The sequence below is a fragment of the Podarcis raffonei genome, chromosome 5 (genome assembly GCF_027172205.1).
Source record: "Podarcis raffonei isolate rPodRaf1 chromosome 5, rPodRaf1.pri, whole genome shotgun sequence".
NCBI lineage: Eukaryota > Metazoa > Chordata > Lepidosauria > Squamata > Lacertidae > Podarcis > Podarcis raffonei.
This window is the reverse complement of record NC_070606.1, coordinates 78,844,642-78,858,696: the sequence shown is the minus strand read 5'-3', so window position 1 is coordinate 78,858,696 and position 14,055 is coordinate 78,844,642. Positions and strand designations below refer to the sequence as shown.

At 43.9% G+C, this 14,055-nt stretch overlaps 1 protein-coding gene across 16 annotated transcripts in view; it reads right to left on the bottom strand.

The window, feature by feature from the left end:
• Positions 1 to 14,055, bottom strand: part of MBNL1 (muscleblind like splicing regulator 1) — a 179,194-nt gene that overhangs the window by 18,799 nt on the left and 146,340 nt on the right. For 12 of the 16 annotated variants that reach the window (XM_053390304.1, XM_053390305.1, XM_053390306.1 and 9 more), the window contains 4 exons: positions 11,191 to 11,391; positions 5,517 to 5,774; positions 3,561 to 3,614; positions 2,423 to 2,576 (listed from right to left, as the gene is read on the bottom strand). In XM_053390304.1, coding sequence (XP_053246279.1) covers positions 2,423 to 2,576; positions 3,561 to 3,614; positions 5,517 to 5,774; positions 11,191 to 11,391 — 667 coding nt within the window. The remainder of the gene's footprint in view (positions 1 to 2,422; positions 2,577 to 3,560; positions 3,615 to 5,516; positions 5,775 to 11,190; positions 11,392 to 14,055) is intronic. The other 4 variants (XM_053390309.1, XM_053390301.1, XM_053390312.1 and 1 more) reach the window with 1 other exon arrangement.

Here is a 14,055-nt window from a genome sequence, read left to right as displayed (position 1 = left end):
AGTGATTAAAAACAACAACCCTGTTATTTACATTCATCACCTTGACTTCAAAAGGTTTAATTCACTAATCAAGGTGTAATTCAAAACTTGCTAATTCAAACTTTATCTTTCATTTTTTTCCAGCTCAAGACAAAGTTTGATTTAAAGTAGTAAATGGGGGAAGAAACCCATTAGAGTCCCTCAATATTTCTCTAGCAGAATTTAGCACACAAAGAGGTATGTTCTCATTAGGATACGAAACAGGTCATTTCACACGACGACATGTGAAATAGTGCCAACATACCATTCCATATATTTATCTCAATAAATGCAGTAAGAGACCACGCAGGCCAGATCTTCCCAGAAGCTAATATTACTGTTTCACTCCTGCTGAAGCACTGGGAATCACAATGGAAACCTAAGCGAGTTTTTGCCATTGATTTTAGGCGGAGCAGAAATGGGTCTAGCAAGGACTCAGTACCCTTTAAAAGAGATTACGTATGACTTTGCCATCCTCACCTGAACACGTAATCATCAGTTTTATGTGCAGCGTTTTGCCCAAAGCACCCGCTCTTGTGCAACTTTTTACATGAAGTCAATGATGGCGTGGGAACATCTTAGCAACTTCTCATGTGTTACTTGCATGAAGGGACAACACAAAACACAAAGGGGCTATGGAGCCATGTGTTTAGTCCTGCTCCTGAGGTCCGCTCCTAGCCTCTCATGTGTTTATTATTATTATTGTTGTTGTTGTTATTTTTATGCCATTTTCACCTACATATTATTATTAGTTCTATAATCTGTACATTTAATTTACTTGTACATATGTAATGAAAAAAGCATTGAGAGCCAGTGTGGTGTAGTGGTTAAGAGCGGTAGTCACGTAATCTGGGTAACCGGGTTCGCGTCTCCACTCCTCCACATGCAGCTGCTGGGTGACCTTGGGCCAGTCATACTTCTTTGAAGTCTCTCAGCCCCACTCACCTCACAGAGTGTTTGTTGTGGGGGAGGAAGGGAAAGGAGAATGTGAGCCGCTTTGAGACTCCTTAAAGGGAGTGAAAGGCGGGATATCAAATCCAAACTCTTCTTCTTCTTCTTCTTCTTTAGGGATGAAACATCTGCAGTGGCGAGCCTTTACTACCTGTGTAGCCCCTGGAACTTAGAACCCTGTGTGACTTAGAACCCTGGAATAACCCTGGTTATTCCTTGGCATGTAGGGGTGCAAGGAGGCAAACAACCCTTAAGTGGGATGTAATGGTCAACTTCGCAGTAATGTTTAAAGCGGGCTTTAAATAAGTGTGGAAGTCAAGTTCATGGCATGCTAGAGTGCCACCCTCCTTTGGGGGGAAAATGGACTGGAAAGCGGGTGGCAGTGTCTCTACTAACAGCCAGCACAATGGGGGCCCCTGCTCTTGCCCAGGTACGCCACAAATCCAATGGCTGATATCTGTAACACTGGCCATGCTTGAGCGTTCTTTCTGGGGTTCTGTCTCAACTTTCCCTTCCTGTTAGGCAAGGTGGTTGGGCGAGTGGATTAAGGGAAATTCGTATCTTGATATGTATATGATACAGTAGCATTGACAAAGCAACCCAGTTCTGCCACTGATCCTTCCGGAAGGGATCTTCCCAATGGACTCTCCAGTTTAGTTCCAACTTAGGGATCTCAGGACATAAATTCTAGGAGCACAAAAGCCCCTGAGTGGCTCTTCTTTCAGACTAAGTGGTGGTGGAATTTACATTCTGAATTTGACTTCCTTCAGCAAATGTTTTGTTCTGGATTGTTTTATTTGACGTTTCAATGTGTCGTAAGCAGCTTTGATATTTTCCCCCTTTAAAATATCAAGCGGTATAGAAATGGATAATAATAATGGTTGGTCTCGCTCACGATAAAATCAACGGCAAAGCTCCAAAAGGTTTGTGTCTCTCCCCACCCCCCGATAAACAATTAAAAAGGTTAATGGGTCTTGTCTTCCATAATAGGCCTTAGAAGGCGGTTACGACATACAGGAGTGATTTGTTACGCAGTCTAGAGCAAAGGGGTCTTACAACAATTTTTTTTATATATAAAAAAGAACCATACCAAACAGCTGAAGAGAGGTGAAATGGAGGATTAGGCAAAAGAGGCACAAGGGGAAAGACTTCAAATGCTGTTTTTGAAACGTAAGATCACACACTTTGAAGATGCAGATTGTCACATTAGGCCAGAAAGCACCCAGACACCTTGCTTTCAAGACAAACATATGCAGAATCTGCAGTTTAGCAGCAAGACTGTCTTCCTTCCCTACTCACAAAGGGCCAACCCTGGGGGGGATCTCTTTTCCTTGGCTCTCTAGCTAGCAACTAATCCTTAGCCTCCGAGGTCTGCTAAGATATGGGGAAGTCCTCCTGAGACCTTGGCTTGTGCCTGGCTCCCGCGCGGGCAGAGGGAAGCTGATTCACTTACCTGGTGGAAGGAAGGCTGTATGCTGTTGCAATTGCATGTTTGCAAGAGCCTGCTGGTATTGGAAGATACCAGTATTAAAGACAGCGGTGGCACCATTGGTTTTTTCAAGCGCAGGCCTCTTTGGTAATGGGGGGAGTACAGCTTGAGGAATTCCCTAATGGAGGATGAGTATAAGATAGCCCAGTTTTTTTTTTATATAAAAAATAATAATGATGAAGAAAATAAAAAGGAAGGTGGGGATGGAGCAGGGAGAGAGAAAAAGAGAGAAAAGAAACAGAAAAATCAGTAGGAGGAACAACCAACAGGCACCACCTTTTTAAAATATATATATATATCCTTGAGCAAGCAAGCAGCGTAGCGGACTTTACTATTCAAGGAAAGGGCAAAGCTGAAGATTTAAAGTAAGGAATATTTGCCCTCCAAAATATGGCATTGTGTAGTGACAGTGCTCGAGATCTATACACTAGCATATTTCTACAATATAAAGCTTCAGGTTTCTAGTAAGGAGGCAGCAATACCGGGGGTGGGGGGTCGGGGTGGGGTGTAAATAAAGAAAGCTGCACTGCTAGCTCCATGAGAATTGACAAGTAAAAGCCATGTTAAAGAGAAATCTTAACAGAGTGAATGAAACAGGTTAATATAATATTAGAAGCTTACTCCCGCAAACCCCAAAAGTCTTAACTACTCATGCAAAAATAAAAATGTACCATTCCATGCTGGTACTTCTTCATTTTTTAACATTGCATTACAAATGTTAAATCTACTTTAAGAATATTGTTAAGCCATGCCAACCAAACCGATACAAATATATATATATATCTCATATATATTATATACATTTCTTTATATATAAATATATATTTAAAATCCCATCTTACTCCCTTTAGAAACTGCTATAAGGTAGTTAAACTGAATGTGGGGTTCCTATATCCTAGGGGACATGGGCTGAAAGATTAAACGGCTCAACTTCCCCATGAACAGGACCAGGAAACCACACTCAGTTCTTTCTCCCCTTTGAGCTTCAGTTACTTTAATAACAGGAAATAAGGAATATTTACTAATAGAATTTAATTTATTTTTTTTAAATGCATCTACAGTAAAGCTACATGCCAAGCTAAAAGGTGAAAGGTCATAGTACCAGGTCAAAGGTTGCCTCGAGGGGTCGCTTCAGTGATTTGACAGCCGACTGAGTCTTAATTAGCAGGCAGCGAGCACATGATGGCAATGGGCCAGTGGGGTTCAAGCGCATTAACATAAACAGCAAGCAGAGGTGCATCATGGGGGCAGCAGTGCATTTTTGGGTAGGTGAGAAAAAACAAATAAAAAACAAATCATCGGAATGCCATATACAACGAATAACAAGACTAAGCATGCACAATAAAGGCACTACTGAGTTGTTATTGTGAGGATACACCTCTAATGTAGTTAATTACAAACAAGATACTCTATAACAGGGGGAGAAAAAAGGGTGAAGGAAGGAGAAGAGAGTGAGAAAGAGTCTGCCTTCTGTATTTTTGCTCAAGTATCCATTAAGCGCAGGGGAAAAAGGCCTCTCTCCTGTAGTCCGGCAGTGTGCTATGAAGATCACACAACAACGTTTCACATGAAGTAGTATTTTAATGGTCAAATCATGTAGCTATGTAGGAAAAATATACAGGACGACACTAACAGCTAAGCAAAGAACGGAGAAGGGGCCCATTAAAATAGCTATTTTGGCTTGACAAACCCCGCCATCACATTTTTAAGCAGTGCGCGCACTGACCAATTCTGTTCCCTGCCCCAGTATGCTGCAGTTTAGCTACTCCATGTTATGGTTAGCTTCCCAGTTGTGCAATTATTCGTTACACCATAGTTATGTTTAAGAGAAACACAGTAATAATAATAATAAAAATTATTTCAGGCCCCTCAATTCAAGTTAACAGTCTTGCTGTTGGGTGTGCCTGCTCCTAAGTAGTTCCAGATCCTATTGCCACCCCCTCGCCAATTAAATCATATATTTTAAAGTTACTGTGAAACCTCATACACGGAAAGAAGGCCCAAACCTGAAATATTTAATGCATATCTATTCAGTGACGTGTACGTTTTAGACAAGCAATAATTGGAATATGCATATATATTTCTCAGGGTGTGTCCAAATGAGCAGAACTCTGGATGTTACTTCTCTGCTACCAAGACTATTATTTGTGTGTCACCCATCTGAAACTCAGGCTTTGTCCTTCATGTGAAATGTTGCATTTGTGCCCCTGCAACAGAGGACCCACAACAGCTCCTAATAAGATTGTTTCCCCCACCCAGCAAAAAAAGGTTGGAGAGGGACCTTGGTTTTGTGAAATAGTTGTGTTCTGGAATCATGAAATAGCCAATTATGACCCGTTATATTCAGGAAGGAATTAGCAGACAGCATTTACAAGGCAAATAAGATGCACAGGGAGGGTCGTGCAGATTTGTCATCAGGGAAACAGAAATAAAAACTCCAATGAAGAAGATGGAGAAGGAGGAGGAGGAGGAGGGAGGGGGCATATTGTGCAGGAAGTGAGGCAAAAATAAATAAATATGTACCTCTTTATAAAGGCATATTATCTGTTGAACATAGCACAGGAAATGAAGCAAAAGGAAATGGCAGATCATGAGATCTGATGAGGAATGCACCAACTGCTTGTGCAATTCTTACGTCTGAAATGCTGCAGAAAAAACTGCCGATATGGACTGATCCTGACAAGCATATACATGCATATCAAAAGCTATAGATGGGCAGGTATAAAGGGATGTGCGTTACCATCACGCTAAATGCCTGTCTGTGGGTATATTCACAGGCACATGGCTAATGTTATGTACATTTGGGTACACACATATATACACAAGCCATGTACACACGGGAAAAACTCTATGATAATTTCCTTTTTTTCCTTTTTGAAGGAGAACCTGAAACTACTTAAGAGCAGAAGTGGCATCACATGCTTGGAAGCTTACTGGAATACGTAAGGAATGGGATACCTGAACAATAATATCTTCAGCAAGGAGAGTTAATACATTAATACTGTCCTGCAGCTGACAATGTTACTGCTTTTGCAATCATTTCTTTCTTTGGACTCACCATGGCTGCTGCAGTAGCTGCTGCCTGAGCAGCTGCTGCTTGGTTGACCTGGTACTGGGCAGCTTTTATCTTAGCTTGCAGGTGTGCAGGAGGGTGGAAATATTTGCACTTTTCCCTTGAGCATCTCCCTTTGATGTAATCCATGCAGACGGTAACGGTGTTGTCATTGGTATCAATCATTGCACTGTCGGCAGGGTGAGCGAACCGGCAATCGTTTTCTCCTCGGTTACAATTGCCACGCTGGTACTCTCGGCATACCTGTGGAGGGATTCGAAAGCAAAACCGAGTTACAAAAGCTGATCTGGGAAAAGTGACCTAGATCACTTTGCAAGGAAACGTCAGGTGCACCCTGACAATTGTACATTGTCCCACCTTGTGGCGGTTTTAAAAGCAACTGAATCCTATGCGTTTTAAGTCCTCATATTGTTCAAGGAGAAAAAAACAAGTATTTCTGAGGCTGGATGGCCATCTGTCATGGATGCTTTAGCTGAGATTCCTGCATTGCAGGGGGGTTGGACTAGATGACCCTGGGGTTCCCTTCCGACTCTACAATTCTATGATTCTATGCTGCAAAACAATTCCCCTGACCGCTGCCATTAAGCAGCTATTAAAACTTCAGTTTCTTTTGAGTGAGATTCTTTAGTTGCAATCAGAAGTCTAGCAATCTGCTTTGCCTTATGCAGGTTATAACCTTCCTAAATGCAAAAGCAGAATTAACAATTTCTAATTCAGCCAGTTGCTTTTAGTTCTAGCTTTGAGGTGCATGACCTTTCCACGCATTTTTTTTGTTCCACCTAAAGCTTTGTCAGCACACATGAGCAAAATATATTAACTCTGTTATTCCACGATTTTACCACACGAGGGGGCGCAGACACATGAAATGCTTTTTCAGTGTCTACGTTCCCTCCTTCCCTGTCAAAGTCTGTTCTGTTTTTACAGTTTCTCACATCACTTCGCTGCTGCTTTCTTTCACTAAGGCTGTACTCACGCATGCAGAAAGGCTTAATATTAAGAGAGAAGGACATAAGGCAATGTGAACACCTGAAACCTTTTTCCAATTACCTCAGGGACTTTTAAAAAAAAACCAAACCTGTGAATTGTGAATTGGTGCTAGATGAAAGTCAAGCAGCAAGGGGCAACAACATCTTTAAAAAGTGTGTTTTCCCACCTCGAGCCTTTTCATTTTAAAAGCAAAAAGAGCAATGGCTGGCCGCAAGGCAAATAGCAGGCAGGCAGGAGCATGTCATCATTTAACTTCAAATGGTATCAGGTGATAAGTAGCCCGGCTGGTGCATCCAAACCTCGCCACCCTGCCCTGCCCTCTCATTATCCTGGTCCAAGGGAGCGGTGTCCTTGCTAGGTCAGATTGAGGGCCTCACACCTTCCCTGCTGGAACTCATGCACCCCCCCACTTCTGGGCCTAGGACAAAAACGAGCATGGCCGATGCCCGTCTCTTTTAGTGCCAGAGTGAAAGGCGAAAAGAGACCTAAGGGGTTTCTCTTCACATGAAACATCTGAGGAAATTCAGGGGGAGCCAAAAGAATTTGAGAAGACCAGGGAAGTTCTGCACATCTCTTGGTTCCTGCTGAATTTCACACCATGAAATTTTGGAGGCTTCTTCTCAGGTGGTGCGTTCAGGGACTTCTGAGGGAAGCCAGAAAAGCTTCAATAAGATCTGATATATTTCTTTAGGTGGGGTTTTTTTTGGGGGGGGGGTGGTTTGCAGAATCCAAATGACTTTCCAGTTGGGAAGGTTTGGATTGTTGTTGTTGCTATTATTATTATTATTATTATTAAAAGCCCTTCACCCTAAGGCCTCAGGATGAGTTACAACATTAAAACATAATATTTAAAACAGTCTAAAACAATGAGAGGTGGGTTCTAAAAATATACACCTCAAGTTTATAAAGCCATGGTAAAGCCAGTGTGGTGTAGTGGTTAGGAGCGGTAGACTCGTAATCTGGTGAACCGGGTTCGAGTCTCCGCTCCTCCACATGCAGCTGCTGGGTGACCTTGGGCTAGTCACACTTCTTTGAAGTCTCTCAGCCCCACTCACCTCACAGAGTGTTTGTTGTGGGGGAGGAAGGGAAAGGAGATTGTTAGCCGCTTTGAGACTCCATAGGGTAGTAATAAAGCAAGATATCAAATCCAAACTCTTCTTCTTCTTTGGCAATCATTGGAAGCTGTATAAATGAAGGGGAGTTGAGGAGTTCCCCAATCTTGGGGCTGCCACTGAGAATGCCCTCTCCCCTCTTGCACTGTAGCTTGTGAGGGTAAAGAAACTACTAAGAGGAGCCCCTCTGCTGATCTTAATACCTGCAAGAGTCTGTAGGGAAGGAGGCAGGTCTGAGTCACCTAAATTCTATAGACATCGTGATTCAGCAGGATAATTATACCTGAAATGCTTCCAAGGTAGTCACACTCGACTGCTACAGAAGGGATTTACCAATGCTGCTTTTTATTTAATGCATACCCTGCTTTGCCTGCACGAATCTCAAGGTGGTATATGTGGAGCTCTCAGGTGGCTTCCTATCCAGGCCCTGACCTACTTAGCTTCAGCAAAGCTTTTATATCACCTGACTTCCGAGTGTGTGGACGGCACGTGTGTCAGTATCTAGAGAGTGGGAGCAGCCAGGGAAGCTCCTTTGCACATATGCTCCCCACAGGTTATGAACAACAGAACAGGTCTGTAGACTCTGATTCCGTGACTCAGTTCACTCCTGTGAAATGGGAACAATAATGAGATAACTCACAGGGCTGTTGTGAAGGTGGACTGGGCAAAGAGTGCCCAGCGTTAATGTGTCTGGGAAGGGGTGGGGGCGCTGAGGGGGCAATCGGATCCAAAAATAAGAGCTGCTGCCTATTTATAGTGGGGAAAGAGTTTTATGACTGTTGAACAGACAGCGCTGATTCATAACCAAAACAACGGTTTTGAAAGGCTGGCTAAAAACAGCGGCAGCAAACTTCCAAAGATGCTGCAAAGACGTTTTGCCCTAGAAGGACAAAAAAACCCTCACTTAGCTGGTTGGCTGACAGCAGTTTTGTCTTTGGGAGCTACAAAAATGACAGCGGAGCCAGCAGAGTCCCACTTCGCCACTTAACACACAGCAGAACAGGAGCCCCGCTCTGGAGAGAAAAAAGGCTCTCTGAACTCCGGCAAAACAAACAGCAGCAGATCGAAAATCGCCTAATTGGCCTCGGAAAAAGAAAAGAAAACCACCCCTAGCCGTTTCTCTTTGGTTTCAGCTCTTTCCTCCAAAGTCTGATCAATGCACCTGTCCCTCCACAGGCCTGGCTCATACTTTCAGCTCTCCCAGTACCCAATCAGCGCAGCTCGCCACCAGCAAGTCAATTATTTAATTATTTTTTATAACAGGGGCTGGTGTGGGAAGGGGAGAGATATATGCACAAATGGAAATTAACTAGACTGACCTGGTTCAAAACTGAATGTCTGAATCTACGCCACCTTACAAGAATGGCATTTACCACTTTTTCGTGAGTGGAAAGACTGTTGATGGATTTTACTTGCAAGGTAAAACAGCAGCCTATTAAAGTTGTGGTGTTAAGAAGCATCTTAGGGCATCAGAGAAGGTGGTACCGACTCCATCCTCCGTTACCTCCTTCCAGACCAGTGGTATTTATTTATTTATTGTCCCTTTCTGTGTGTTTTAAAACCCATATATGCCATGCAAAGCAGGACTTTTTTTCCTGGATTTTCCTGGATTCCGCCCCACGCCCAGGCTCCAAATAGTCTAAAAAGGCTGTGCAAAATTTCACAGGGGAGTTCAGTGATGCGAGCACATGCCTTGAGTGCAGAACAATCTCTGACATCACCATCTAAAAGACCTCCACCTGAGACAGAGGACAATTGCTGCGATCCAGAACAGACCATACTAGGCTAGACAGGCAAAGAGTCTGACAGGGGATAAGGCTGTTCCCTACATCCACAGTGTTATTATTTTTTATGTATGTTAAAAAGTGATTCTGAGAGCCTCCTTTTCTACCCACTTTTGGCAGCAAGCAGAAGGTAATGATCTTACCCCAGAGCACAGGGAGACTTTATAGCTGAAATAGCACAGATTACAGATAAAGACCCAGACGTCCCCATGCAACTAGCCAATTTCTCCTCACAATTCACAAGTAATAAGGTGCTACTTTAGAGATTTTCCTTATGGGAATTTTTGAGAAATTGAAAGTTCCTTCATGCAAGCAACTTTAGCAAAATCAGTTTTCTCCCTCTGGCTTTTTTTTAAAATGTACGTTGTACAATTTTTCTTGCTAGGTAAGAATCAACTTTTAGAAGCCAGGAGGAAAAGGAGAAACAAATGGGAACTCTGATGTGAGATGGAAGAATGGGGCACTTCAGCAACAATCTCGGGCTACATAAAATGTGGATGTCGACTGCTTCTGCAGCTACAAACCAGGATCTGAAACCATGGTTTGAAGTGGTTTTGAAAAACCGTGATTTCTACTGCCTAGGGAGGAGTGTAACCTTTCACCTCCACCAACAAAACCATGGTTTAAGCCAGTTTGCAAACCCTGTTTGCAATATGACAGTGAATAATATCCACCATGGGGGAGGGTTTATAACTCAGAAAGCTAAACTGTGATTTTTTTTGCTGCATTATGATTTTGTTTGCTATGCAAAGGATGATTTCACTGGGATAAATTAAGCCAACAGACCATGGTTAGCACTAACCATGATTAAGCATTATGCCTGCATCCATTTAAGGACAATTCAGATAGTGCCTAGACTAGCATGAAGAAGGCTTCATTTGTAACTCAGTTTTTTAGCGCAGTACCAAGCTGCAGCACAAGGCTGGCTGAGGGCCCACATCGCCACGGATGTCAGAAGATGCTGAAAACTCCTGTCAGACTCCCTCAGATAAGGAATTGTTGAGGGCAAAGGAGAGTATCTGCTATAGCAGAAGAACATTTGTTAGGGATGTAGCAAAACCTGATAAATAAAAAATATGAGACCTCATACAAGATTCTGGCAACAGGCATAGAATGGAAATAAGAAAGTCTGTGGAAAATATGCTGCCATCCTGGTATGATGGTAATACTATTGATGCTCAGAAAGTTTTACTTCCTCTAGAGTGCTCTAGACTGCAGTGTATGGGGCTTAGGGAGGGATTATATTCCACCCTTGTCAGCCACGAACTCCTGACAAATATTCCCATTTTACAGATGGGGTACTGAGGGTCAACAACAGTGACTTGGTGAAAATGTGTGAGGGAAGGCGTATAAAGCGATTTGCACCCTAAAACATTTGGAGAGCTTGGTAACAACCCCTCTCTCCAAAAGTGCTAGATTTTCAATTCTGGATAATCATTTTTTGAAAAAGCATTGCTTATTTTGTCAATTGCCAAAGATTAAGGAGGGGTAGTTGGTGCCTTCTCCTGCAGAAATACTTCCCCAAACCCACCAGCGAAACAGAATAGCAGCAGGCTGCAAAACAGGCTCATAATATCATTTGCAATTGCCCAAGTTATGCAGACACAGGGCTACATTATTACATCACCGTCTTTGCAAAGGATGTTCCCCAGGGTCACAGAGCGACGCCTTTCTCGTGCAAGGCGTTTATGGGGTGTTACCACTGCAAGACTAAACAATGCCGATCTGGGTGGTCGGAAGCTTTGCAAAGGGAAATCGTAACGTGTCGTTTCCTACCTCCAGTCTGTCTGTCCTCATTAGCTTTTGTGCGGCTGCTGCAGCAGCAGCAGGAACTGGCATGCCAGGATTCCCCGCAACCAGCATTGGCCCTGACGGCAGGATCTCTGCTGGGACCAAACCAGGAGAGACAGGCCCCAAGTAGGGGTTAAAGGCTGTTGAAGCATTGGTGGCTAAGCTTGGTGCAACTGAAAACATTGGCTGGAGTGGGGGGGGGGGGAAGAGGAGAAAAAAGAAGTAAATATTAGTCAGAGCATCACATCAATAACACTATACATACAAAGCCATATTTGAGAAAGTGAGCCTGCGCTCTTTATCATTATATTCAGAGGGACTTGCACACATTGGATTGGACCCAGCAGTCACCTCTATGAAGAGAAAGGCTGCTTCTGCTCATGGAAAGCTTTCGATCCAGTGTTGATCCCACTCATGGAAGTATGTGGAGGTTATTTTTGCTGAATCTCCCCTTCCCCTACAGAGACTCCGCCCCCATTCTGGCTGGCTCTTCGGCTATTTTGGGTGGTAGACAAAGGACAACCCAGTCCATGGCCAATAGACCTGCAGCCTCCAGTGAGCTGAAGTGATGGGAGGCGAGTGCAGGATAGTCACAACTCACTGAGTGCCACCAACCATGACACAGATGCTGCATTGGAGAAATTTGCACTGCACTGACCGGAGGTGCTGGAATTGGGTCTGGTCTTTTAAGCCACTGTTTTTAGCCATGACTTTGGTAAAAATCGGGAAGAGGCCGGGAATGGAATGAGCACTGCTCACCACTTAAAACTCTTGTTGCTCACCACTTAATGGCACCCGCCTGTGGCACACAAGAGCCGCTTCCCAGTGGAGTTCTGGTGGTAATGGGAACAATGGCATACAACGTGAGTGGTACAGGAATACTCACAGTGGCAACATATCACATCACAGCCTGCCCACCCCTGCTTTTTAAAGGGGTTCCTACCCCCACTATGATCCCTAGGACAAAAAAAAAAAACTGCGAAGAAAGTTGCAGTGCAGACAAGGCCTTGTCCCATACTGTAATTTATTTATTACTCTACTAATGCACCCCTCTTCCTCCTGCTGGAACCCAAAGCAATGATATTTAAACACAATTATCATAAAAGTAATTAAAAAATTATCAATGGAACAATAGCCTTTTCAGCGCCAAAAGGGCAGGCAACAAAAACCTTATCTGTTAAAACGAGCAGCTAACATTTTAAGTTGATGCCTAAATGCTGGCAGTGTGGGACAACCGTATCTCAGGATATGGGTTACATTGCGGGGGGGCGTGTATAGCTGACAAACAAGATCAGGGCACAATCCCTCCTCTCCTCCAGGGAACAGCTTAAAAACGAGTATTCACGTGCAACACGCTCGCTCCTTTAGGGAAAATGCTATACCATTCAAAACAGGCTGTTTCCTCAACTCCTGGACCCAGGAAGTGCCTAACCACAGGACCTCCATTTTAGCAGAATTCAGACTGAGTTTGTTGGCCTCCATCCAGCCCGTCACTCTCTCCAGATACTGGTCCAGCACCTGAACACTCCCTCCTGATTCACATGTCAACTGCATCTTGAAGGCACCACACTCCAAATACAGCAGTTTCATATAGAGATATCAAATATATGACAGGAGTGGGACATGTGGGCATTTATTTAAAAAATAAGAAAATGGCTTTGTGGGGCCAAGTAGAGCCATGTGTGTTAGGTCCACAGGCTAGACGTTTCCACTACTGGTCTGGGCCATTACTGTCTATTCTGACTGGCAATAGCTCTCAAAGGCAGAGAGGGAGTGAGATCTTTCCCAGCTCTGCTACTTATTAATTGGAGATGCTGCAAATTGAATCTGAGACCTTCTACATGCATGTGCTTCATCCTTTGCTGTGGCCCCTTAACATCATGCTCTCAAGTAGTTCCTTCCTGAATATGCCATCTTCTCCTTAGGCAATCGATACTGCCCACAGTTTAGGGCTGAAAAGGAACTATTCCCATCCATCAAAAGTGCATCGTTTTCTAGTGCTTGATAATAATCAGACTGAGGCTTAAGAGAAGTACGTGGGACAGGTATAGAGGAAGGAGCTTAATGCGAAGGATGACAAAGCAATGGTGTGATCAAAGGCTAAGTCAGGAATGGGTAGGCCAGCTCAACACCCATCAGTCCCTGCCAGCAGAGCCAATGGCTAGGGTTGATGGCAGCTTCTAGCACAACACTATTTGTAAGGTTGCAGGTTTTCTCTTCCTGGGATAAATGAAGACATGGAATGCGAACAAAGCTGCTGTTCTGTGACAACCCCCCCCCCCCGCCCCCTGATCCAGCTTGTCTTCTTAATGTTAAACATTATTTTCCCTACGAAATACAACAGCCTCGCTGCCTCAGATTTTTCCTACTCCCATCAGTGGAATGTTATACGAGCCCTGTTCACATCGCCACATCCAGGGAGCGCAGGAGGAACTGCAATCACCACTGGGAAATTTTAAGAGGTGCCTTTAAGGGCAAGGAATAGGCTGATCAGCTAAACTGCTAGCTCACTGGGTCACAGCCAATACATTCAAGAATCAACAGCTATGGTTACTGCTATCGATAGGACGTCCACAAATTTAAATTTGGGAAGCAGCACCCAAAATACTTTAAGTTGCAGTATTTTGCTCTTAAAGGGAGTGGGAAAAAGAAACCCTACTGGTTTTTCCTCTATTGTAAGCCAGCAATCTAGGCTACCTAAACCAGCCTCTGCTGCTGTCGCTATTTCTGCCACACTCCCTGGCTTCCTATTAATGGACCAAGTGGGCGCCACTGTCTGTGATTTGGCCTCTGTCCTCCCATGTGTACCTGCCTGTGTACCTACCACCCTCCCTGCAGTGCAGACGAAAG